Source organism: Anolis carolinensis, chromosome 1, assembly GCF_035594765.1.
Source record: "Anolis carolinensis isolate JA03-04 chromosome 1, rAnoCar3.1.pri, whole genome shotgun sequence".
In the NCBI taxonomy this organism is placed as follows: Eukaryota; Metazoa; Chordata; class Lepidosauria; order Squamata; family Dactyloidae; genus Anolis; species Anolis carolinensis.
In genome coordinates, this window is record NC_085841.1 from 178,756,468 (window position 1) to 178,784,182 (window position 27,715).

At 38.8% G+C, this 27,715-nt stretch overlaps 1 protein-coding gene across 11 annotated transcripts; it reads left to right on the plus strand.

Moving 5' to 3' along the window:
• The first annotated feature begins 788 nt into the window (after positions 1 to 788).
• On the plus strand, positions 789 to 26,077 carry rbm44 (RNA binding motif protein 44). 11 transcript variants are annotated; one of them, XR_010000374.1, is made up of 16 exons: positions 789 to 925; positions 2,481 to 2,558; positions 3,616 to 3,998; positions 9,105 to 10,450; positions 11,281 to 11,336; positions 12,273 to 12,443; positions 13,676 to 13,751; positions 14,336 to 14,414; positions 18,071 to 18,175; positions 20,334 to 20,419; positions 20,537 to 20,610; positions 20,907 to 21,372; positions 22,460 to 22,608; positions 22,701 to 22,860; positions 25,189 to 25,335; positions 25,604 to 26,077. XR_010000374.1 is itself a non-coding variant. In XM_062960826.1 (16 exons), exons 3-15 carry the CDS (start codon positions 3,665 to 3,667, stop codon positions 22,858 to 22,860), a joined length of 2,994 nt encoding a protein of 997 aa, XP_062816896.1. In that variant the 5' UTR covers positions 789 to 925; positions 2,481 to 2,558; positions 3,616 to 3,664; the 3' UTR covers positions 25,604 to 26,077. The 11 variants fall into 11 exon arrangements, 10 of the variants coding, with proteins under 10 accessions (XP_062816896.1, XP_016850686.2, XP_062816885.1 ...); XM_062960826.1 differs by lacking the exon at positions 25,189 to 25,335 and having other exon boundaries at positions 20,907 to 21,040; positions 21,149 to 21,372; XM_016995197.2 differs by lacking the exon at positions 25,189 to 25,335.
• The last annotated feature ends 1,638 nt before the right edge of the window (positions 26,078 to 27,715 follow it).

The window sequence follows — 27,715 nt, forward strand, 5'->3', positions numbered from 1 at the left end:
AGCAAGACAAGAGGTTTTGGCAATTTGAGGAAAGACTTCTTTCCAGCGAGATCTGAACCTCCAGCTGTTCATGTTCTCCATGCTAATTCCTATCTTTTGAGAAGTTTTACTATTAGAAGTTTTCTGGCTACCAATATTTTTTAAAAAAACTCTAAACTTAGGACAGTAAATAAAGAACACCACTCTAAAAACCAGGGGAATTCCAGACAAGAAACAATCAGGGCCAGCTAACACATCCCAACAAAGGATGCCCCCAGGCAGAAGCATCCAAGCTTTGAAGCTGCAAGGCTATTCGATCCTAATCAAGGTAGCCAATTGCCAGATTCACACCTGCCTCAAACAGACAAGAGTTCTTAATCCCACACTAAACATTCCACATATATATCAACCCCACTTGCCTAGTTTCCAACAGACCTCACAACCTCTGCCATAGATGTGGGCGAAACGTCTGGGAGGAATGCTTCTGGAACATGGCCATACAGCCCGGAAAACTCACAGCAGCCCAATTTATTCCTGCACGAGGGGCCAAATCATAATTAATCTTGGAAGCTAAGCAGGTAAAACGACCTTAATTAGTACTTGGATGGGAGGCCACCAATTGACACCAGGTGCTGCAGGTTCTGAAATAGAGGAACCGGCAAAAGCACATCCGGATATTCCTTGCCTAAGAGAACCCCAGGCATGGTTTCGGCGCAAACGTCTTGAAAGAGTCCGCGGGGCTCTAAGAATCTTCCCGCCTTCCGGGAGACCGCCGGTTCTGATTGGCGAAAGGGTCCCCTGCTTCCACCAATCCGCTCGGGTAGAGAAGCGGCCCAATGGAGTTCGGCTTCGGAGCTCCCGTCTCCTATAAAGCGTGCCGGTTGGGCACGTGGTCGTTAGTTGGCAGCCGCGCGAGGTCGGGGTTGGACGTTATATTTTCGTTGAGGTTCGTGATGGAAGGGAAGGGAAGGGGCGGGATGCCGGGACTAACGCACTGTCTTCGCGAAGGGACTGTTGTGACTTTTTTGTGTGAAATTCGGGGGGGGGGGGGGGGAAACAAACCCTCAGGGTCACTGTTGACTTCTATGTGCCCACTATTTAAGAAAGAAATACAGAAGAGTGCGGACAAGTTAGTATGTAGGGTGAGAATAGGCCTCACTGTTATGGCCAGGCCACCGAACTGAAGTATGTCCCATCTATCTTGAATACGTGGATTCTATGGCTTAACACAGGCATGGGCAAACTTTGGCCCTCCTGGTGTTTTGGACTTTAACTCCCACAATTCCTAACAGCTGCTGTTAGGAATTGTGGGAATTGAAGTCCAAAACACCTGTAGGGCCAAAGTTTGCCCATGCCTGGCATAACATATAACACAAGCCATGTTTCTCAAACTTTGGCTTGCAAGTGTTTTGGACTTAAGGGCCCAGAATCCTTGGGTGTAGTGTTGGAACTGTATTGTCAGATGAAAGTTTGACTTCAGTAGGAATAAGGCAGTTTGGCTCCCCTTTAACTGCCCTCCAAGCTCTGGAATCCTGGGAATTGTAGTTTTAAATGACTTTAGCTTTCTCTGCCAAAGAGTGCAGGTGCCTTCCAAAACTAGAGTGCAAATCCTAAGGTCCCATAGCATTGAGCTATAGCAGTTAAAGTGGTGTCAAACTACATTGATTCAACAAGTTTGCTCATGCCTGGTGTAGATGCATTCCTTGGTCATTGGGACTTGAAGTCAACCAGAGTTTGGTGATCCTTGGGATAAAGGGCCTCTTGTTGCTGGACTGCAACTCCCATCAATCCTAGCAACAGTGAGGCAATAATGCTGCGAGGACCATAGGCTGGAGACTAATCAAAAGCTTTGTAACATGTATTTGTGCCACTTCTATTACAATATGAATATTTGATATTACAATATTATTTACTTATATTTATTTATACCCTATCATTCTTCCCCGGGAACTCAAGGCAGCTAACAATCACACATTTTGATCCCTGTAAAACAAACAGTACTGTGTGTGTTAAGTTAAAATGCAATTTGAATTGTACTTATTATAGTTTATGTTAACGCACCCTCCCCCAAAAAACCTCACCTCCACAACTTTTCTATTAATATTAAACATATTATTTTCTCAAATTGAAGTATCGTGAGCAAGGTTGTTTTAAAAGTAGTAAAAATAAACCTTTAATCTTCCTGATTGGCCTTAGCGTTTTAGAATAGAATTATTTCTATGATCACAGAAATCTTCCGCTGTTCACTTCACAGAAGACACTAGTATAAGAATATTGACTTCCCTCCTGTGTTTGGATGGGGCAGCTGTTTAATCTAGCATGCTAGAGTCAAGAATATTCACTCTCTTTAGAGTATGTTACAGGAATCCCTTGTCAGACAAATCATCAAAGGTAGATTTTTTGCTGATAAAAAGCAAAGCAGTGGTGATGAAACATTTGACACAATCTACCGTTTATACTAATGTGAAATATGCTAAAGTCTATTTCTGTGATTTTTGCAGTAACAGTGGAAATGCTGTATAACTAATAAAGAGAAACTGGAAATGTGAATAGTTTGGAATGATTGAAATCTGAAACATGTAAGTTTCACCTACAAACTTCACGTGTTCTGTTCCCTCATATATATTCCTTTAAGTAGTGCTGTGCAAACCCTGGACTTTCACATACACTGAACTTCAGCTTCCAGAATTCTTGCCCATTTGCCAAGCTAGCTGGCCCTTTTGAGACCTGTGGTGCAAAACATCTGGGGGACAACCATTGCTCTAATGATTTTGATCCAACTCCTCGTTTAAAGTATTTGATTGTGACAATATTGGATACTAGTGCTGATTGATAGTGTTGTGGACAATTTCCAAAGAGCTAAGCACTCCTTTTTCAAATGAATTTTCAGTGTCTTTCAGGAACATTAGCCTGGATGCTAGTAAGTTATTTCAGAAATCAAAGTGACTCTGTAAAAGAAGTTCGTGCTATGTACAAATTTCTCTTCAGATCAAATCTGCAAAGTATGTACTCACATTGATTCTTTTGATGCAGCCATAATATTACAGTACAGTAGAGTCTTACTTATCCAACATAAACGGGCTGGCAGAATGTTGGATAAGCGAATATGTTGGATAATAAGGAGGGATTAAGGAAAAGCCTTTTAAACATCAAATTAGGTTATGATTTTACAAATTAAGCACCAAAACATCATGTTATACAACAAATTTGACATAAAAAGTAGTTCAGTACACAGTACACAGTAATGCTATGTATTTACGAATTTAGCACCAAAACATTGCAATGTATTGAAAACATTGACTACAATAATGGCTTGGATAATCCAGAAGCTTGGATAAGTGAGTGTTGGATAAGTGAGACTCTACTGTAATTACAAAAGATATGGTCTGCAGTCCTGTACACTCTTATCTATGAGTAAGTCTCAGGGAAAGTAATTGAAATTCCTGGAAATAGGTGCATTGCATGTGATTGTATTATTAAAGTGGTATTTAAAATAATGATTTGAAGAATATAAATATAAAGTGATGTATTCCACTTGCGATTACCATGCTGTTTAGAATTAGAGTATACATTTCAGGATTCTTTAGGTGCTGATCATTCTTTTTTCTATACATGTTTATTTTTCTTGCTTTCCAGAAATTATAATTGACATACTTTCTCCCTGTCTTACACACATGCCTAAAATATGTCATGCCTGCCTCATTTTAATGTTTTATGGGTTTCGCCTCCATACTACACAAGACAATGGTTTCTGGGAGATCATTCAGTTTATGAACAGGTCACTTATATAGTGGTACCTTTGTATGGTCATCCAAGAGCACCCAATTCTACTCCTGAAATCAGTGGCTGTTCGGCAAATCCATTTCCGGCAGCCCCACCTGGGTCATCTTTTGCTTTTAACCGTCATCCAAGGCAAAACTGTTACAGATATGCTGCTGCTGGAATGAATGCCACTGCTGAAACAAATGCTTGTAAGGCAGATGCTCTAGAGAGGCACAATACTATTCAGAGTTCTTCGGGTGAGTTTAATTATGCTTTTGATTGATATATCAACTGTTTGTCAGCAATGTGTAAATATAATGAGTGATTTTGAATAATTTAATTGGAAAGTACTCAACGTTTTGTTTATATTTGCGGTGCCTAGTTGATGGTTTAAAAATTATAATTTCATAGCAACTGAAGATCCAAAGAGATCCTGTGTTTATACCTTTTACTTTAAGAAAAAAAATTATAGAATTAGCCAATGAACTATTAACAAAATAGACAATCAATAATAAAAATATCAGAAACGCACAAACTATTAAATTTTAAAGAAAAGGAAAGCTATTACTATTTTTTCTAAACATGTTTTTCTTTTTTTATTATGAACTAGCTTGGGGACCCGGTGGTGCCCAGGTTTCTTGAGGAAGGCATTGTTTGCCTGTGTTCCAAGTGTCGTCTAAATCCAATGTTGTCTGGGTTCAGTGGGTGCGGGTGAACTACAACTCCCATATGCAAGTCCCATTATCCTTGGTCCATCGTCCTCCAACCAACGCCAAGATGTAGAGTGGGGTCATGGGTGGTCTGTGTGCCAAGTTCTTGATCAGTCATTGGTGTGGGTTCCAGTGGTCTCAGGAAGTGAGTGATAGTACTGTAAATCCCATCAGCCCTGGTCCACTGTTCCCTCACTGCAGGAGGATGTAAAGTGGGCACCTGAGTGTTAAATTTGGTGCTGTTTCGTCCTTCATGGGTATCACAGTGGTCTGTGGGAGGTGAATTGAATGAAGGTACTGCAAATCCCATCATCCTTGGTCCATACTCCCTCAATCCACACCAGGATGTAAATGGGGTCATGGAGGTACTGTCTGCCAAGTTTGGTCCAGTTCTGTCACTGGTGGGCGTTGCAGTGGTCTGTGGGAGCCGAAGCTATTGAAAGTCCGGTGGTGCCTGGGTTATTTGAAAAAGGCATTAGTTTTCTTTGAATGTTACGTATTCTCAGTTTGCAATGGGTGAACTACAATTCCCAGAATTGTGGGTCAATCCTCCCCAAACCCTGCCCGTATTCAAAGTTGGCCATTTTGGGTCTGTGTACCAAGTGTGGTCCAGATCCGTCGTTGGCTGGTCATCACCTGGCTCCAGTGCTCTCTGGATGGGGGTGAAGTACTACAACTCCCAGATTCCTGGGGCAATTGTCCCGAAACATCTATCAGTATCCACAGCAGGCGAAGTGTGGTCCAGAGCCGTCATTGGCTGGGTTCAGTGGTCTTTGGATACAGGTGAACTACAACTCCCAAAATCAAGGCCCATTCCCACAAACACCTGCAGTATGTTCAGTTGGTCATGAGGCTTCTCTGTGCGAAATTTGTTCATGGTCCATTGTCGGTGGGCGTCACTGTTCCTCTGGATGCAGATGAACTATAACTCCCTTTTCCCCAAACTTGTCCAATATGTTCTATTGGTTATGGGGACTCTGTGTGCCAAGTTTGGTCCTGGTCCATCGTGGGTAGTGTTCAATTGCAGGTGAACTATAAATACCAGTACCTACTACTCCCAAATCTCCAGGCCAATTCCCATAAAAAACCCTAGTATTCAAATCTGGGTATATGAGGTATGCATGGCAAGTTTGGTCCAGACCATCATTGTTTGGGTTCATAGCGTTCTGGGTGTAGGTGAACTACAGCTTCCACCATGTGGAATCAATCCCCAAACTCCTCCAGGCAATGTAGTTGCTGCTCAATTGTGCTCTGTTTGTTATGGAGACAGATTTGAAAGTGAAGGACAGTAGGTGGGGTCATGCAAATTCCACACTAATGGACAACCCTGGGATGCCTGCCTGTGGTGGAGGACAATGCAAAATCTAGAATGAAATGGTCCCCAAATGAAAGCATTCCTTGAGTGGTGGTTCGTAGTGTTTGGGGAGGACATCGGCAGGGGTTGGGCTACATGTTCATGGAGCTCACTGTAACCGCAATGTCAGTGGAAAAGAGTGACTTGGTGACTCCTCAGCACTAAGAACTATAGCCTGTTTGTGGAGGCCGGAGGCTGTCTGTGTGAGCAGACACCTGTGCCACATACGAGTTTTCACTTTTATTATAGACTAGCTTGGGGACCCGGCGGTGCCCGGGTCATTAGAGAAACTTGTGTGCCAAGTTTGGTCCAGATCTGAAGTTGGCTGGGTTCAGTGCTGTCTGTATAAATGTGAACTACAACTCCCAGAGCAAGAAGTAAGTGAAGCTACTTGGTCCATCCTCCCCCAATCTGCCCCAGGGCGGAAAGGGGTTCATGGGGTTCTGAGTGCCAAGTTTTGTCCAGTTCCGTCACTGGTGGGCGTCGCAGTGGCCCTCTTGTCCTTTGTTGAATGTAGCATTGGTTGGATTTTCTTAGTGGGTCTGTAAACAGTTTGTAGGTTGTGTTTCTTCATCAGCTTTCCTATGCAGTCAGTGGTTTCCTTGATGTATGGTAAGCACACCTTTCCTCTGGGTGGATCTTTGTCTTTACTCTCATGCCTTGTTCTTGGTCTTGCAGGTCTTCTGATGTCTGTAGTGGAGTATCCATTGGCCTGTAGAGCCCACTTTAGGTGGTTTCGTTCACCTTGGAGGAGGTGAGGTTTGCAGATTATTTGTGCACGGTTTGTCAGGGCTTTGATTGTGCTTCTTTTTTGACTTAGGTGATGGTTGGAGTTATGAAGGTGCCTATCCCTGTGTGTAGGTTTTCTGTAAACTGTGTGGTCCAATTGTTGATTGGGTTTGCGGATGACTAGAAAATCTAGAAATGGCAGTTTTCCTTCCCTTTCTTTTTCCATGGTGAATTGGATGTTTGGGTGGATGCTGTTGAGGTGGTCCAGGAACTTGCTGAGTTCTTCTCCATGGCTCCAAATGGTGAAGGTGTCATTGACATATCAATGAATTATATGAACAGAAAGATTGAGTGGCCATGGGGAGCCCTCTCAGCCCAGTAGTAGCAAATTTCTACATGGAACACTGAAAAACAAGCCCTAGAAACAGCACCAAAAAAGCCAACTGTATGTTTCAGCTACAGTATGTGGATGACACCTGCAGGAGTCTACCGTATTCCATGCAGCTGTGGACAGTTAACGACTTTGAACAAAGGATTTTCCCAGGCCAGAATGGGAAGCTTGGAAGGCCATTTAATGCTAATCAAGGTGATTAATTACAACATTCACACTGGCCTTCTTTCCCCTATCCAGGACCCTCCACAGATATATAAACCTTTCTTGCTTAGTTACTCCATATATCTCAAAACATCTGAGGATGCCTGCCATAGGTGGTGGGCGAAACATCAGGAGAGAATACTTCTGGAACATGGCCATACAGCCCAGAAAACACACAACCCTGTGATTCCAGCCATGAAAGCCTTCGCCAACAAATTCATTTCTGTCAGGCACCAATGTTCAATCACAATTAAGGATAATGGAACATGGATAAACAGTGAATTCAAAAAACAGTTCATTGCCAGGCAGGCTTGAATAAAAAGGATGTATTTAACATGATTAATTTAAATGATAATGAATTTGAAAAGGATATGCTTCAGTTGTGAAATTACAGGGAAAATAGAGATAAGCCTGAAGACACACACACAGAATAAATATTCAATAGGAAAAGAAAAGTAACAACACGAGCAGATAGCATTGGAAGTTTTGAGACAGAAGTAGAAAAACTAAACTTTTGCAAAATACAGATAAGTAATGAATGAGGAATTGCAGGAAGAAACGTCTCTTAAGGGAAGATAACTCTTCAAATGAGAACATGATGACTAAATACACATAGCTTATTTCAATGTAAATCCTTCAAAAGTTTACTAAAGAGCTTATGCACATTAGACTTACAGAATTCAACTACCAGTTCACATTCTGAAGGAAGGAAGATAGGAAAACATTAGTCCGTAGAGAACAAGTGGTGCAGAGAACGGACATTGAAAGATGCAATGGAAAATAAGGCAACATCTTGAAATACAAGACTTTTAGATTATAGTCAGATACACTCTATTGATTATGATTCCACAGTATTTACTGCATGTAACATAAATGCAATTGCAGTTAGTATAAGATCACTGTAGTTAAGCCACCAGGAGGCAGAGCGGAAGTCATGTATTTTAGCAGTTGTATTCTTTAAGGGGGAATTGTTTGATTACTAAAGCATTGGAGAAAATATTAATTGAAAGTAAAGGATTTGTACATGTCTAGAATACAAAGAAAAAGATTTAATAGGAAATCATTTTGAGGAGGGTTTTTATATTTTCCTTCTATTTATGGAGAAAGAATAATTAATAAACAGATTATCAAGAGCAAGGTTTGGAGACTTTTAAGCAGAGGCTGGATGGCCATCTGTCGGGGGTGCTTTGAATGCGATTTCCTGCTTCTTAGCAGGGGGTTGGACTGGATGGCCCATGAGGTCTCTTCCAACTCTACTATTCTATGATTCTATGATTAATTAATTAGCATGCCTCTGATTTTACAGGTGATATGGTTCAACAAAATCTAGAGAGCCAAACTTGGGAAATACTGCTCTGCTTTCTAATTTCATGTTAGTAGTGGTTTTGTAGTATATATTCTTTATAGTTCTACAAAACAGTAGCACAGGGTGTATCTACACTGTGGAATTAATGTAATTTGACACATGGCTCAATGTTATGGAATCCTGGATTTTGTAGTTTGACAAGGCACTGGCACTCAGTGACAGAAAAAGCTAAAGACCTTATAAAACCACACCTCCCAAGACGTCACTGAATGGAGCCATGGCAGTTGGAAGTGGTGTCAAACTGCTTCAATTCTGCAGTGTACATGCACCCATAATTTGTAAAATGATTGTATATGTAGTTTTTTGTGTTTACTTTCAAATAATGGATTCAAGATCCCTTCTAAACTCCAAGTATTAGTTTTTACAGCCCTACAGTTTGCAACTCTTATTTGCCTGAAGTATCTAATGGTGTATAATATTTTATTTGCTTGATATTGTCTAATGGCACACAATATTGAAAGTGTTGGTTTATAGCAAAGTATATATGACATGCATTGAATTTTTCAACATCATGTATTTGCTTAAATTCAGTGTTGAACATTGAGTACTTTTTCAGTACAGAAAGACCCTGTGTTTAAATAACTTTTCTAAATATATTTTGTTTTTAAGCAGATCGAAACGTTGCGTTTAATTCCCATCAGCTGTCATCGGATAGTTCTGACAGAAGTAGGTTCAATAAAGATATGCTTAACCTAATGGATTCAAGGATTCATTTCAATGCTAGAACTTCGGAGCACAGTGGAAAAAATCAATATAAATCCACTGTCTTGAATGCTGCCCACAAGTCAGAACATTCTGCAAAAACTGAGATTAATAATATGTCTAGTGAACATCAAGCAGGCGCTAACTGCTCCATTTCAAGCCAGTCATGTTATTTAAGTTTCTCAGAATTGACTTTGACGAAAGAGAACTTGGCTAACTTGAGTTCAACAGTGGATGAAAAATGTAAATCTTTGTGTAAAGAGCAGCAGAAAATTTCCATCCCACCAGAAGATGACACTGATGGAGATATTAATGTGCATATTGATGAAGACTTACCCCACTTAATCAATAATCAGAATGACTACAGATGCAGTGAGTTAGATGATGACTCACAGTTAGAATATCACAGTGCTGAAGAACAAGACTGTGTTTGTCATAGCTCTTCATATACACAAAAAAAGGAAACATCACAAACTTTCCACACTAAGGAATCGGCAAGTTGTATGGCAGGTGGCCAGCCAAAGTTAAATAAATTGGAAAACAAACCTAATATAAGTCATTACTACAGTTTTAGTGAAAGACCAGAACTCTCCCAGATGTTTCAAGATGGCAATTCTAAAGTAGACTATTGTTTTGATTCTGATGGTCAGGAAAGACATGAGACTGTTAATATGTTTTGTGGTAATGAAGGTTTAGTTAGTGTTAAGGCTAGTAGAGAAAATAAGAATCCAAAATCCTTCCTTGTGAGCAAGAGTGGGATTGATGGAAAAACCAAAGCAAATTCTCTTACAGGTGCAACGCAAACACTTCAGTCACCTGTACTTACCTCCGGTGGTGAGTTAGATTTTTTAGATCCTTGTGCTCATGAACAATCAGTTGCACTTAGTGCCCATGGGATTTGTACCTGCAAATTGCATGGAGGATATGAAGAGAGTTTTTCTAACTCAGAGCTAAAGCGTGTCAAAATGAGTAAAAGTACAGTTAACCAAGCTGTTGATGCAACTTCTGATTTTAGGGCTTGTTTTACAACAAGTCGAGCAACTAATGTTAAGGTCACAGTGATGACCAGAGCACAAAACACCACAATAACAATGATGAACAAAGAGAGGCCTAATAAGTGGCTGACAGATTCCCACAGAAGTGTTTCCTGCAATACAGATTGGACATTCATCTCTGGAAACGCGAAAACAACTGATTCACAAATAGCAGTTACTGACATTTTGGAAAATTGCGGATGGAAATCCAAAACTGAGGTAATCTTGTTAAGCACCTTATGAAACTAAAAATGTTTTGCTTATAACAAAATTTGATATTCCACAAATGGCCTTCAACTCACACAACTAACTTCTCTTTAATTCTGCTGTAAACTATCTTCTAACAGTCCAAGGCAGGTAGACTGCTGCTGGGACAGGGAAACTTTTCTTTCACTGACATAAACATTTTCTTAGCAGGTGGGCTGTGCAGTGATATCTTGACTTAAGAGTTTTTTTTATTCCATGACTAAGCTCTTAACTCAAAGTTATCTTAAAATGAAGTTTCCCATTTAAATGCTATTAATCCATTCTGGCCCCCCCACCCCAATTTTTTTACGTGTTTATGAAGAAGAAAATGTGCTCTATAAATAACAAATAGTGTATAAATTCATATTCACATGGAACAATGAAAAAGAAAGATCAACTTTAAATTGGTAGAAGCACAAAGCGAAGAGGCAGAAGCATTATTTTCTTCATTCTATATGTTTTGTGATAATTTAAAAGATGTTAAGAACCCCTTTACAATGTTATGGCCTTTTCTATACATAGTTTTTCTGTAAGTTTTATGCTACATTTTAGCATGGGATTTAGGAGTGAGGAGGTTTCATGAGCTGCAGCACTGAGGTCCAGGATCTGCTTGCAGCTTGCAGACTGTACTTTTTCTGAAATTGTTTGGTAGGATAGATTGTTTTTTTTTCCTGTCTGAACACTAGCAAAATAACGAGGTGTTTTGGAGCAGTTGGACATCTTGCTGAACTTGTTAGTTAAATCTACATTCCACTGGCTGATTGATCACATTAACTTTCCAGCTTTAAAATTTATCTTTCCAGGATCCTTTGGAGTGTAAAAACAGTAGAAGTAAAGAATTCAATGAAATTCCCAAAAGGTATACAACCATTTTTAATTTCAGTAAATATTTGTGAACAAGTCAATCTCATGTAAAAATAAAGGGGAGGATTTGGGGCCAGACATGGATTTTGGTATGACCCACAGAAAAGGTTCTCTTGGTACAGAGCAAGTTCTTGCCCTTTTCCACTCTACTCAGAAAGGACCCAGTTCCTTTTCTTAGTAAGATTTAAGTACTGTACTTAAAATAACTTGTGGATAAGCCAGCCCAGATTTTTGGGTTGATTTTTGACTAACATTTCTAGACTTATACATTAGTATTTATAGTATATAGCTTTATTTTATTTTTTCATCTTAAAAGATTCATTTTTTTGTCCAGAATTTTTGTGACAGGAAAGAGTGCAGAGAAAGTCAACTTTGTCAGTTTCCTCTCTTTTACACTTCTGCCAACTTCAGAATATTGAAGGCTGCATGGAATATAGAATAGAATGTTGAATAGAACAGTGGTTCTCAACCTGTGGGTCCCCAGGTGTTTTGGCCTACAACTTCCAGAAATCCCAACCAGTTTACCAGCTGTTAGGATTTCTGGAAGTTTAAGGCCAAAGATATCTGGGGACCCCAGGTTGAGAACCACTGGAATACAAGATGAAATACCTTCAAATTTCCCCTTTTCCTTCCATGGTGAGAAGTTTCGGGTGACTTATTTTGTGAAGGGCTGTCCTGAGTCCAAACCCATTTAGGTCAGATAAGTTGTTGCTTAAAATTCAAAGCCTAATTTAGGGTATAGGCATGTCCTTTCATTAGTATTCTGAATTATATTATTAACACTCTATTTGAAAACAGGAAAGATGACTAATTTCCCCAGTTAATAAAGACAGGTGATATGTTCCCACCTGTCTTTATTAATATAGATTTCAAAAATAAACTTCCAATTCCCATCTGATGATAATGGAATTAAATAATATTTCTGTTGAAGGCTGATGCAGCTCTCTCAGGAAATAAGTGATCATTTGCCAAAATGCTGCAAGGAGATATGCCAGAGAACGGTAAAGGCTGAAATGCAGCTTCTAAACATGATCTACCAAATATATAGTCAGCATTGTGTGCAGACTTCTAAAGATGCTATGAATGAAAAAGATGTAAACAGGTATGTATGAAACACTTCTAAAATTAATTCATTTGTGGTATAAGAAGGTACAACCCTTCCCTCCCCCTCCCTTTATTTCTCCCCCCCCCCTTTCCAAAACCCTTTGCACACGGCAAAAACCTGCAAAACAGCAAAAATACTGCGATAAATGTGTACATTAATATTGAAAACCCGCAAAACAGCAAGGGAGCCAAAAGTAGTGAGGGAACACTGTATACAGTAGAGTCTCCCGTATTCAACCTTCACTTATCCGATGTATTATCCAATCCACCTTGGCTGCTTCTGGCTTGGAAGAATAAAAACAAGGCTCTTCCTCAGAGAATTGCAACAAAGCTCCCCTTCCTTCCTTCCTTCCTTCCTTCCTTCCTTCCTCTTCCTTCTCTGGCTCCTGCTCTGGACTCCGCTTCTCTCCTTGTTGACTCTTCTCCCTGGGGCCTCTCATTCAGCCCAGGCAAGGCTTCGGGGAAGCGGTCTCCGCGTGGGTAAAGTGGGAGCATTGCTGAGGCTGCCCGCTGCCCTGGCTGCTCAGTTGGCCTCGCTCTCTGGTGCTTTTGACCTTGGCACCCATCCTCGCCTTACCCCCCTCCCTGAAGCCCTGGCCTGTCTCCCTCTCTGTCTCACCAGCAGTAGAAAATTTTGCTTTATGGAAGAGGGAGGGAAAGAAAGAAAAAGTGGGCACTGAAGCAGGAGGCAAGGAAGGGGAGGTCGCATGCGGGGGAGCCTGGGAATGATGTCAATAGCCCCCAATCCCTCCCTCCTGCCTTTGCTTGGATGTAATAGGCTTTTTCTTAATCCCTCCATATTATCTGACATTTTTGCTTATCCAACATTCTGGCAGTCTGTTTATATTGGATAAGCCAAACTACTGTATAGACAGGGAAACATAGATCAACTTCCTGCAGTGTAAGGTGTATAATCTTAGCTCAGTCTCCTTATATATTGAACTTTTTCTGCCTTAAATGCTGCTTCTGAGCTACATTGGGGTCTTCACATGTCTACCAAGCATACAAAGCACAGCTGAATGCTATATATATATACTCAGATACAAGCCCCATTGAAAAGATTTCAGGCAAGTGAAACAGGTTTTCTGTGCAGTATAGTAAATTCTCCATATGCTTTTTAAACAATGAAAGCTGTGATAAAAATTTAAATGAAGATGAGCAGAACACTTAGCATATATCAATGTTACATTGGTGCATAACACGTTACAAATATTGCTGCTTTATTTTTAGTTCTGCTTCTGAAATAGTAAGCTCTGTGTCAGAAGTTTCATTGTCAGAGAACATAGAAGGTTCTTCGCACTCCTTAGTAAGTCTTCTAATTCATTATTTCAGTATTTGTGATTTTTCTGGGAACTTTTGAAATTGGTTCAAATGAAAACTATGACATATCTTTTAAGCAACCCTATATCAGGAAGCAATATAACTAATACTGTAATTGTGTTTCTGTAGTACTGAAAATAACAAAAGATAGCTTATCTTTGGCATTTATTAAATTGGGTTCATATGCAGTCTTTCCAGGTCTTACACTGGGCCCAGTCTGTATCAGAATAATACCTATTTCTGGGTATTCCACTTCTTGAATTGCTAGAAGTGGGGGGAAACTGTCTTACTCATTTTATGTTTCTCAAACAGAGTCTTTTAAAGAAATGTAGCGTTAAACATAAACGTTTAATTGTGTTGTTTCTCTGACTTATGCCTTCTAGTTTCTGCCCAGCACATGGCAGGGAAGGAAAGTGGGCCAATTAGCAGACTTCTCTGCTAAAGCAGTGCAGAAGCAGCAGCTTTCTTAAATAGAACAAGCCTCAACATTACAGGAGGCCTGCTGCTGCTCTACTCCAGTTACTTTAAAGTAGTGCAGAGAACAAAACTGAATACTGTTTTTTCAACTAGGTTACACATCAAATAAGTGAAAATTTGAACCCTTCTAACAATAATGCAAAGGAGTGGCAAAATGATCTTATAGAAAGTGGTAAGTTTATCTAAAAATTTGAAGTACAGTGATCCTGATATACTCTTGCGCCATAAAGTTTTGTTATTAGGATTGTAGCTGTCGTACTAAAATGAAAGTAATAATGTTGATCATCAAAACAGAACAGAATAAATAGGTAGACTAAGACAAACTCCTCTTCAAAGCATTGTGCAAGCTCTTGTCTTTTCTAAAAATATCTAGTTTTAGATTGTTGAAGGCTTTCACTGGGGTGTTGTGTGGTTTCCAGGCTGTATGGCCGTGTTTTAGCAGCATTTTCTCTTGATGTTTCACCTGCATCTGTGGCTGATGATTCTCTGAAGATGCCAGCCACAGGTGCAGGCAAAATGTCAGGAAAAAATGCTACTAGAACATGACTGTACAACCTAGGTAATAAGCATAAGATCCTGGCAGGTCATGGAAGTAAAACGCGCTCACAATGTAGTCACTGGAAACAAGTCTATTTTCCTGCTTGCCAAAATTCAAAAAAACTAATTCTGCTATATACTTTAGGAAAGATTACATTCCAACTTATCTTTGTTCCATCTCCTCTTCTCATCTTTCCCTCCCTTCCCGCATCCTTGGCCTTTCATGTCAGGATGACCAGTCAGTCAGTTCTTCCCACTCCTGAGTTGGTATGTCTGTCAGGGAGGAGGAATTGGAGTCCCGGCATTTGACTGGATGTTTCAAGCGTATCTGATTTAGACCCCATTCTGGATATTAGATTAGTGTACTGTTGTCAACAAGACTTGAATGAAGAACCTATTTGAATTCACCCCCCCCCCCATCTCTTGTAGTGTGACCAATAATAATCCTGAACTTTGTCTTCCCTATTTTTCCTCTCATCAGAGTCTGAAAAATGATGCCTCTCTTGTTCTGAATATCCATGAATATGTTGTATTCCAATAATTGATGAATTTGTGATTTGAACATGTTTTTCTCAGCATAATGGGGAAGGAATATGCATCAAAGTCAATGACATTTGTAGAAAGTGGGGAAGCAACCTTATACAGTCTCATACATTTTATGAGTGCATGCTCTAAAGGGTGTTTCAATTCTTTACTGTTTGTTATTGCTCCCCTTCCCCCGTTTTAATAGTAGCTATCTAAGTGTTACACAATGAGTCGCGTGAGGAAATAAGGAATGAGAGTGTTTTTATTTTTTGCATATGTAATATTTTTACACTATTTAATATTCCCAAGGCAGTTTATGCCAAAAACCTGCCTTGGAGAACAAACAAAATCTTTTAACCAACCAAAGTGAAATACTGAGATAAGTATAGTCTATTTGTCTCAATAAGGAGATAAGTAGATTGTATAGGGGAGGGCATTCCACAGTAAAAACAGCCCCCGAGTTACAAACATCTGACTTACAAAGGACTCAAAGTTACAAACAGTTTTGAGGCAACAAGTGAGAAATCTACTCCTAGGAAGGGAAATTCACTCCTGAAAAAGTTATGGAAAAGGGGTCTCCACTGTAATTTTTATCCCCAGGTTACAAACATCAAACTTAGAAACGGGGTTGAGTCAACAGAAAATGAGAGAAATCTGCCCCCTGGGAAGGGAAACTCACTCCTGAAAGAGTTATCATGGAGAAAAGGTATCTCCACTGAAGCCATATTGCCAATCTTTGTTTCCGCAACAAGCCAAATCTTTAAAAATCCAATGATCACACGGACAGAAAGTGATGCTATCCAAAGCTTGCACATATATTTATATATTGTGTGTGTGTGTGTGTGTGTGTATGTATATATGTGTACACACACATCTGGAATTACACTTAAAATGCACCTGTTCTGATTTACATACAAATTCACCTTAAGGACAAACCTTATACAACCTATTGTGTTCATAAGTTGGGGACTGCCTGTACTCCAGCTAGTAGTTGAGATAGTTCTGCTTTAAATTAATAACAACATAACATCTAAAAAACACAAGAGTTGGACTGGCTTTTTTATTTAAAGAGGAGAAAAATCATACAGAAGAATTCTGTGTTATAGATCATATCTTGCCCATTTTGAAATAATCAGAACTTTCCATCTTTATTCCCACGTGAAGCTGATAAGACACTTTAAAGCTTGTCTTTAAGGTTTCCCACTTTCTGAGGTAAATTAAGGCAGATCTTTTCGATAGTGGCAGTTTTCCTGAATCGGATAAAGATATTTTTTTATCCCCTTGAGCCTTTCAAATGCAGTTAGATTTGAGTATCTAGTTGTAAATCTTAATGTTCTGCAATGTATCTATAAAATGATGGTAGAGAAGGATAGGAAGTGTATATTTAGTAACTTAAATAAAAGAAAATTATGTTGTAGACTAAACCTGCACAACCTGTCCCTCAAAGTGTTTGGGTTTCCAACTCCCAGAAGCCCTTGCCAGCTTGTTCAATGGTCAGGAGTTCTGGGAGCCGAAGTCTAAACACCTGGAGGGCTGCAGGTTGTGCAGGCCTATTCTAGACTGTTCGGAAGAATCAAAACCATCACCTTCAGTTAGATCTGAAAACAAAATGGAAGCTAATTAAGTGGTCTGAATGGATAAATGGATAAAATTATTATACTGACTTGGGAAAGCCACTTTCTGAGCCAATTGGATTTTGCAGTTTGCCTTCAGCAGCTTCACATACATACAACCCATTACAGTAAGGTAATGGAACCAGCAAAATTAGAACTAGTATTAGGAGGATACCTTTAATGTCTTGGTCATAATGACTAAGCTTGAGAGTATCTCAATTATTTTGTATCTCACCTTGCTCTTAGAAAATATTCATGGGAGAAGAATGTCAATTTATTCCTAGCTTCATTGCAAGTTTGTTTTCCCACTTGTATTATCACCCTTATATTCTTGTCCTTTTATCAACCAAAGATAAAATAAAGCTGTCTTTCTTTGTGACCCTAATATTAGTAATTTCTGGACAAAATAGTTTTTCTCCATCTGGTTCAGTTTGTAGTGATATTTATAATTTGCCAAAAAAATACTTGGCTATCATGTTATATTTATAATACTTGAGTAATGTTACAAACAAATGCAGCCTGGCACTTGGATATCTGGGAAAGAAGACAGAGGTAGATTTGATGATTGCCACAAAGGGGATTTAGTGAAAGAGGACATAGTTGCTGGTTAGTTATGTGATCCTTATTGAGGGATGTCGAGGTCATGGGGGTTAAGGTATAATAACTGTACAGCCAATTTTGATTTTTCACATGTTTAGCTAGCGCAGGCTGTATACTATTTTGTAAACCTGTTTATTCTTTTGTATTTTTTTCTTTTTTTCTGTTTTTATTTCCTATATAAACAATAAAACTTTAAAAAATTAAAAAATTCTTGAGCAATGTTAGATGTTCTTTACTTTCTCCTATAGAAAAATATAGTCTAATTTGCTGTACATGTTGAGGGTCACAAAATTAGAAGTCATTGTAAGTTTACTTTTAATTCAGATTTGACATTCTTTTTTTGTCTATTTGTTTATGTAAACTATACAATGGTTGATCATGAAGCTGCTGATGTAGAAAAACGTCAACAGTATGGGAATGGTAATGATCGAAGAAGAGTTCATGACTTCTCGCATATTTTCAGCCTGTGCTGTTTTTATCCATCTGTGTTGTATTCTCAGTATATTCTGTATTTGTTTGTATTTGAGTTTAAACTATTTATAATTATATGAAGGATCTTCAATTTCTGAAGAAACTGCTGAAGACTGGTTTGATGCCACAGAAAACCTGTCGGTGAGTGATGCTGCACTATCATCTACAGGTCAGTTAAACCTAACAGGTGGGTTTTGGCTATGTATGAACAACAAAAATACTATCATGCTTTGTTTTCCTTTGTTCCAGACATCACTTGTAAAACTTCCTTGTGATCTCTTTTTGGTCTCACAAGGGATCTAACTCTGCACAAATTTGAATTTTAGAACGTTCTATAAATCTAGCAAGGGAGATGATGCTTGCTGGTCCCATCATTATACTCAATTCTAGGAGGATATTCTCTTTTTTTCACAGCAAGTTTAACGCTTTTTCTATTTTCCTATGTCTGAAATGTTGGTTGATAAATCTGCTCCATTTACTCTGATCTAGGTGCCCAGCCTAAAAAGTGCTGGTGGCAAATTCCTTAAATAGGACTTTTAGCTTTTTTTTTCTTTTACAAACTGATTGCTTCTTGATGTTGTATTCCATCTCAAGCCACAGGGAGAGGCAGGTAATAACATTATTTGTATTATACTGAAAAAGGAACAAATATATTATGTTCAAAAAAACAAATCCTACCTTAGTTACCTCCAGACTGTATTATTGCAATGCGCTGTACGTGGGGCTGCTCCTGTAGACGGTTCAGAAACTACAGTTGGTACAAAGGTCAGCGGCCAGATTAATAAACGTAGCTAGCTACAGAGAGCAGTCAACCCTCCTGTTAAAGCAGCTCCACTGGCTACCGATAAGTTTCCGGGCCCAATTCAACATGCAGGCCATCACCTATAAAGCCCTAAATGATTTAGGACCTGCTTATCTCCATGATCGCCTCCTTCCCTATGAATGTGCTTGGGCCCTAAGATCCTCCGGGGAGGCCCTCCTCTCACTCCCACCCCCGTCTCAAATGTAGTTGGTGGGGCCGAGAGAGAGGATGGCTCCCCGACTCTGGAACTAACTCCCTAGGGAGATTAGACGGGCTCCTTCATTGTCCATCTTCTGTTGGAATTTAAAAACATGGATGTTTCGGTTCGCTTTTGAGTGAAGAGGCCACCAGCCATGTATCTAGCCATGTGCCTGTTTATAAAATTGTTCTGTATTTTATCATTGCCCCTCATTTTATACATTTTATAGGTTTTAGTATTTTAACGTGACAAGCTTCATGTCCTCCTTGCTTGTCCTACCTTTTTCATCGACCTTATCTAGAGTTTTGCACAAATCACAAATCATATGTATCAACTGATGTCTTGGTTTTAAATTTCATTATGTTATGTTGTTGTATAATTATGTTTTATACTGTATGTTAACTTATGTTGTTGGTTGTTTTTCTCATGTAAGCCGCCCTGAGTTCCTTCGGGAAAATGGAGGCAGGGTATAAAAGTAAAGTTATTATTATTATTATTATGTTCAAGGTAAAATGGTTTCAGTGATAACTTTTCAAATTCTTTATAACTTGCTTAACTAGCAGTTATATTTATTAGTTTATTTGACAAATATGGGACATTTGTGTAACCAACATAGTGTCTATGTTTGTTTTGGTGATTTGTTTTATTCATTTGAGCATATCTTTACCCCACATTTTTTCCTGTACCAAGGCGAGACTCAAAGTGGCTAACAATACAATAAGAACATACTAAGTAAAAAAAAAAAAAAAAGGTTTGTTTGAGAGTGGTGCTTTGGCCTAGTCCATGCAGGATATATATCAATATTTCCAAAATTAATTCATTAACTAGTTTTTACAAAAGTTGGACCTGATGTGTAATAATACTATATAACAAAATTTGAAAAAAAAAATCTGCCTAAGCTTCTGTCATAAAGCCCCTACATATACCTGCCTGAGAACTGAGGTCTGCAGGAGAGCCTCTTCCTCCCATTTGGTGGAACAAAATGGAAAAAAGCCTCAGTTTTGGTCCCCACATTTACGGAATGGCACCCCATCCCCTGCCCACCTGACATCTCACTGGCTTCAACAGTGGTTTCTTTCTGGTGCCAATTTTAATACACAAATGGAGTTGTAATGTTCTGTGAAACTTAATACTGAAGAATAAATTACGGTATTTAGAGAAGACCCACTGAAAAGAATGGAACTTGTTAATACAAAAAGAAGTTCCAGTGGAATTTGTTGGGATGGCACTAAAATTTAATTTAACACATGAAAATTCAATAAATTATACTTTTTTCAATGTACTTTATTTTTTGTTCATTGGTTAGTGCTTGGTTAATGTTTTTAACCTTTTTTCCATTTCTAGAAATGCAAACTGTAGATGACATTAAAAAGGTATCAAAGAACAATATTTTTGTCCATGTTGGCAATTTAAGTCCCATAGTATCAGAAGTAAGTCAACTTTGTTTCACTATAATTACTTAAATCATAATTTAAAAGTATTAACGATCAGTTTATTTCACTTGGCATTGTCTCTCTATTTCAGTATTTTTATTTTGTCTATTGTAGGTTGATCTGTGGCTTCATTTTCATCAGTACAATGTTTCTAGTATTTCAATTTGTGGACTTTCTGAGAATTACAGGTACATATAGAATAATGAGGGTTTTAACTTAGAAGTTGTGAATTCCATTCTTTTCCAGCTGTGGCTTTATCTCATTGTTTACTGCAGGCATGTAGATGCACTCTGACACCAAATGTCTGTATCTCTCCAGCCCTCCTCCTAGTGCTAATATTGCTACAAAAACAAAACAAAAAATGAGAGCATAAAAATATTTTGTAAAAACGAGCTTCTCTGTCAAGAGCTTTTGTTAAATGAGATATACCTGGTTGTTCTATCAAACGCGTTTTCTTAATTTTTGGCACTTATTTCACATTTAGATATGCATCCCTTAGTTTCAAATCAGCCTCTGATGCCAGTTTGGCAGTGAAAAAAGTGAATGGAGAACTAATAAAAGGACAAGCAGTGAAGGTTCGACTTGTAAAAACTGCCAGAGAAAATGGAGTCTCACATTGTAAGTGTTCTGTGAAACCAGAACATGAATGCCAAAGACTGCAGACTTGTTCTGAGAAGACTGGAAAGAACTGTAATGTGAATTTAAAAGTGCCTCCTTCTGCCTTAGTATCTCCCAGAGCAGTTACCTCTAGTCCCGTCTCCTCAAAAAGACCAGATGCGTCCAAAGTTTCGATAAAATTCCCTTCGCCTGCTGTGTCAAATGTTTGTCCACCCACCTTGGAATCTTCAAAACTGCCGCTTTGTGCATTTTCCACTTCTAAAGTACCTGACTCTGGTTTCAAATTCTCTAAACCTTCATCAAGAAATGGATGCTTTGAAAAAGATCAGCAGGTAACTTCTTTTCATACAGGACTGCCTTCTTTAAAAACTGTGGTGTCTCTTTTTCTCATGTAAGTTTCAGTGTGGACATAATACCTCTGAAAGCTCAACTGATATTTAAGGAATTGGACCCAAGCTGTGGAATTATGGTGTCCCATTCTAGAACGCTGCCGTTAACTGCATTCAGGAATAAACACCATTCATGTTTTAAGTTTTCTGATATCCAGTTTTTAAAAACAGTCATTGGTTTTAGTTACAGTTAATAGTTTCCATGTAATAAATATTGTGCCTAGACCTGATAGAGAAAACTGAGGTTTTTCTATCCAATTCTATTATTAATTACAATAGATACAATAGATAACACTATGCCATATGATTTTTGTTCCTGGATTATAAATGTCATTTCCTAATTGGTTCTATCATAAAAACATGGAAAAAGTTTATTAAGCTTGTTGCGGGACATCCTGCAGCACATTTTGTTATAATTTTTTATGAATATCTCATCGTCTCTCAACCAATTCAACATAGTTTGTGGCAGCCACAAAAATTAAGATTCTGGAGTATAAGAGCTACTTTCAAAGTAAGTACCACACAATTAAACAGGAAATAATGCTTTCAAACCAGGGACAGAATTTATTTCAAAATTTGTTATATACTGTAATAGACTAGTGGAACTGATTTAATACACTAAAGGTACCAGATCCTATCTGATCTTCGGAGCTAAGCAGAGACAGCCCTGGTTAGTGCTTGGATGGGAAACTGTAACAAATAGCAGGTGCTGTAGACTATATTTCAGAGGAAGGAATACTACCTCTGAGTATTTGTTGTCTGAGAAAACCCTATGCCATAAATTGATGAGTGAAGGGAAGGCACCTACACGTCTAAGTGTCCATGATCAGTAGTTCTGTTGTGTACATGTGATACTGTGTTTCTTGAGACTACACTTGAGGCTGTATCAAGGTCTTCATGCTATTTCCACAGATTTTTGAGAGCACTTATTCCTAAGACAGTAGCTTAGGATCTCCATATAGTTAAAAAGTAGTGCAGATAGAATTTTTCTTGCTTGGGTTATTAAATAGTTTGTATAATTTTTACTTAGGATGTTGCAGAGAGCCATTTGCTACTGGGCTCAGTACAGTGTACTCCAAGTCCATTCAGTAATAATGTTGAATTTCCCAACACGTTGAATTTGAAAGGCTTCCGCAAAATCGTGAAAAACCTAGAAGTTCTACATCCAGAGGTCAGTAGGTAAGTATGGTGTTTGAAGGTGGAATTCATGGAATGCATTAAATAGCAGTATTTGACCTTCTCTTAGATACTATAAATTTTCTCATTTTTAGGGACAATATTGTGAATGCTTTACTGGAGGTAAAAGAACAGAAGGGCCTACTTGGTGGCTTACCCCTTAGTACTATTGTGGAAATGGCATCATCCCTTCTGAATAAAAAGTTTACAACAAAATACGAGGGAAATGGAAACAACAACCTGAGAAATAAATAGGTTGGTATATAAAATGCCTGGAAATAGAAATGTTTAATGCTATTTAATCTGACAAATACCTCCTACCAAATAGTATAAAATATTTAGCTCTGGGTATATCTTGAACCCTAATAGCCACTGTTTTTATGGAACTTTTACGTATGTTATATGACATTAAGAACCTATTTTATCTTAAATTAACCAGACATTTTAAAAAGTCATTAGCCCTGGACACTTTCCTTTATTGGGTTGTGTGTTTTTCGGGCTGTATGGCCATGTTCTAGAAGCATTCTCTCCTGATGTTTCACGCACATTTATGGCAGGCATCCTCAGAGGTTGTGAGGTATACTTTCCTTTATTTTTAGAAGGAGTTCCCATACCCTAATCTCAGTTGAGTTCATGGAGAGGTGTTTTCGCGGTCTCGTCCCCATCCCCCACTTGACTGTTGTAAACAGTCATAGAATCATAAAGTTGGAAGAGACCTCGTGGGCTATCCAGTCCAATCCCCCCTGCCAAGAAGCAGGAAAATCAAATTCAAAGCATAACCGACAGATGGCTGTCCAGCCTCTGTTTATCTAGTCATTGTTTCTGTGTACCTTCAAGGCATTTCTGTCCTATGACAACATTTTAGTGAAACTGTTAGGGAAGTTTATGAAAACGTTTTGCCTTGCTCTTTCTGTGAGGCTGAGAGGCTGTCTTTCCAGTGGGTTTCTGTGCCTGTGTGGAATTTGACCTTAGTTTCCAAACTCATAGTCTGTTGCTCAAACCCCTACACCACACTGGCTCTCTTTTGCAGTAAACAGTACTGTGGGGAAAACAGTTTGGTAGGGTGCTTTTTGATGTGAAAATGGGACAGGCAGAAAACATAGCACTTTGCCATGTGCTTTGTTTCTGATCTGGTTTTGATACGTCTATAACTGTTTATGAAAGAAATGAATATTGCTAAGCATGTCTTTGTGTGCATTTCCTCAGCTGGTATCCTTTTTGCCTGTCTTTTCTGCTTACTTGGAGGGCTGTTTGGTGTACCATTTACTTACATTAAATTAGTAAGGAGAGGGAGGATGACTTGGAAGGCTAACTCATCAACCACTTCAGAGTTGTAGCTCAGTCTTGAAATAATCCTTATTCAGCATCTTCCCTTTTGCAGTGAGAGAACTGAGAAATGCACGTAGTATGGGCACCATCCTGTTATTCCCCCCCCCCTTTCCTCCAAGTAGCACCCAATAAAGCACAAGAGGAAGTGGCAAACAATTAGTGGGGGGTCATATATTGTTTTGAAGTAATATGATAATGCACCATGAGTCCAAATTATTAGTAAGACCCTAATTTCCCTATATGTCCAAGTTTTAAGGTCTTTCAGGGAGGGCTTTCCTTTGGTCATCATCATAGGTCTGTCGGCTGAGGACACAGGAAAAAGCCTCTTCAGCCACAATAGATATTTCTGAAGAGATAGTAGACAAATTCAGAGGCTAGGAATCTTCATGGCTACTCATTGTGATGGCTGTACAGTATACTATCAACAGGATAAAAAGTAGCATGTAATTGAATATTACCTTATAACAAATAGTAGTTAGAGACACCTACTGCCCTTATATCTGGTTTGTGAGCTCCCTATAAGCATTCGACTGACTACTTTTAAAATCAGGACTTGGAGCCTCATCACACTTGAGCATTTTTCCACTTCAATCCACTTTAAATGCTGCCTCCTGCAGAATTCTGGGGCTTGTAATTTAGGGAGGGGCCTTTAAACTGCTCATCCAGAGAAGCCTTTGGCTTGATTCAATACGTTGAGCAGATCCTATACTCTGATGACTGTTTGTTGGGCTAATTAATGTCATGTATTCCTCCCTGGTCATTTAAGGACAGTTTTAGACCATAAGCTGAAATGAATTTAAAAGAGTTTTATAAATGCCCTTTGGCAGAATGCTTGAGGTCTGACCTCCATATATGCTTTTGTAAATGTGGGCTGATATTTCTACTGAGTCATGGGCACATTCAGTGCCTATAGGCAAGCCGTAATGTCTCAGCCTTAATGTTTCATTAGAACTATAATAGTAGCACGTGTTACCTCTGCTTTTAGTGAATAAAATAATGAAATTGTGCTCTAACCTTTTAACTTCTAGGAATAAAGCATAACCTTAAATACAGGAGTTGTTTGAGAGCTTTATTTAGTTATTTCAGAGAAGTTTCCTAACCTCTTCCACTCCTTTGTCTGTCAAAATTTAGTTTAATGATTTAGTTTATTTTGATTCCTAACAAAAGGAGGGAGGTCGGTTTGGGTTATCGCTTCATTTAAAATACTTTGCTGTACAGTACATCCCATGTGCGTGACTTTCTTTCTCTTATTAGCAAACCTGGACAAGTTGGCATTTCTCTTTATATAAAATCTCAAAATAGGACAAATTTCCTGAGAAGAAAAAACTTCCAGAGTCGAGGAGCAGCTACCGAAAGAGAAAGCCCTCTCTTGTGTCCCCACCAATTGTCCTTGCAATGATGGTGAGACTGAGAAAAGGGCTTCTCCTTATCTCCATAGAATATTTTGGGCATTAAGCAATTGCTTTTCTCCAGTAGAATGTACAAAGGGAAGTAAAATATAAAAATGTGTGCCCTAAAAATAGTACATTCAAATTCTACCATTTTCTGTGACTGAGTACAGACTAGCATTTTTCCCATTCCTTGGATACTGTGGCTTTTTAACAATGCGTAGATCTTATGATAAGTCTTTGTTCTTTCTAATAATTTGTCTGTATGTTCACATTGGCAGCTGTGGCTGAAAGAAGAAGCCGTCTTTGTAGGCGTGAAGAGAAAACGCACTTTTAAGTTGAAGAGTTGCTGTAGCTCACAGGTTTTTTAGAACATATAGACTAAATGAGGAACAAAACAAAACTTTTGGTTGAAAAATATAGGTTGTATTCAAATGTTATTCATGTTTTTGTTATTGTTATTGGGAACAAATTTACAAGAAACCCGGGATCCAATGTTTATTTCCTTAAAAAAACGTTGCCTTAAGTATCTATGAAAATAACCTTTTACCTGTTTATAATTTTATTTTCTGCTGTTAATTTCTTTTTAATGAAATGATATTTTTATGTTACTCATACTGATCTTACAGCTTTTGTTTAGAATGGTAATATCACTGAACATTTGCTTTCAAAAATTTGAAGTTGAATTGTTTGATAGTGCTCATATTTGAAGATATAAAGAATAAATATCTCATTGAAATTATATTTAACTGTTATATTGTTCATAGTTCTACGTTTAGGGCACATATTTCAAGTATCATGGGTTTCAGAAGATATTTAACAGTGCAAACAAATGGGAACTGTTTCACTTTGGCTACTTTGTACTTTAGCTGATATGACTACCAGTCTATTACTAAAAATTACAGATCAGAGATGAGACATAAAAGAAACAAAACAAACACAAACAAAACCTACTGTTCAATCAAAATGTGAAAAATTGTCAAAACTTAGATCCAGGGAGGGTCTTACCCCTCTATTCTGCATTGATCAGACCACACCTGGAATACTGTGTCCAATTCTGGGCATTACAATTAAAGGGAGATGTTGACAAGTTGGAATGTGTCCAGAGGAGGGCAACTAAAATGATCAAGGGCCTGGAGAACAAGCCCTATGAGGAGCTGGTAATGTTTAAGCTGCAGAAGAAAAGACTGGGGAGACATGATGAGGGCCATATATAAATATGTGAAGGGGAGTCATAGGGAGGAGGGAGCAAGCTTGTTTTCTGCTGCCCTGGAGACTAGGACATGGAACAACAGCTTCAAACTGCAGGAAAGGAAATTCCACCTGAACATTAGAAAGAACTTCCTAACTGTGAGGGCTGTTCAACAGTGGAACTCTCTGCCCCGGAGTGTGGTGGAGGCTCCTTCTTTGGAGGCTTTTAAGCAGAGACTGGTTGGCCATCTGTTGGGGGTGCTTTGAATGCAGTTTTCCTGCTTCTTGGCAGGGGCTTGGATTCGATGGCCGACGAGGTCTCTTCCAACTTTATGGTTCTATGATTTGGGATGGTACTAAAAATAGAGGATGTTTGTAACTTGGGGGATGGCCTGTAGATGAAAAGCTTCAAGGCAATGGCAATTCCGCATTTAGGAAATGTATGCTTGACAAGCAACGTGAAATTACATAGAGGCAAATCCTTTGTTATTGTTTTTGTTGTTTGAAACACAACAAGATGAGTCCACAGCAGACACTACTGGCTCCTGTATTGGATCACACGTCGGACACTTCCCAAGTGTCTAGGACTGTGTGATGTATCGGCAAATAATGCGTGCAGATCCCAGCAAGATGGCCTTCTGCAGCTGGCAGGTGGTAATTTTGTCAGCACCGATTGTGCTTAAGTGCAGGCCAAGGTCTTTAGGCACTGCACCCAGTGTGCCAATCACCACTGGGACCACCTTGACCGGCTTGTGCCAAAGTCTTTGTAATTCGATCTTTAAATCCACATATTGTTTCAGCTTTTCCAGTTGTTTCTCTTCAATCCTGCTGTCACCTGGGATTATTATTATTATTTTAAGGCAAATCCATTCTTAAACCGATTTAGGTGTTGAGTGTGATTCTTCATATAATACAATAGGTGGCAGCAAAAGAAAATATCTCTACGGATAAATAAAACGCTATGAACTTTGCACCAGCCCCAGAGTTCACTTTTGGAAAAGTGATGTAATTGGAGATATAATTCTAGATTGGAGAGTGAGAAATTGCTTTGCAATTTTACATCTATAAACTTACACCATGTCAGATCATTTCATGGCCCTAAAATTGAACTGAAGCAAGCAATTGGGTAATTTTGCCACTCTGAAAGAGGAGATATATCATTAGCATAGAACCAAGAGATTGATAAAAGGAAATGGAAGTAT

What these genes read in the sequence shown, in the direction of transcription:
- rbm44 (XM_016995197.2), top strand. Translation starts at nt 3,665, where the DNA reads ATGTCATGCCTGCCTCATTTTAATGTTTTATGGGTTTCGCCTCCATAC. An exon ending in TTCAATGAAATTCCCAAAAG is followed by an intron (nt 11,337 to 12,272) that starts GTATACAACCAT and finishes TTTCTGTTGAAG; the next exon opens with GCTGATGCAGCTCTCTCAGG. An exon ending in AATGAAAAAGATGTAAACAG is followed by an intron (nt 12,444 to 13,675) that starts GTATGTATGAAA and finishes CTTTATTTTTAG; the next exon opens with TTCTGCTTCTGAAATAGTAA.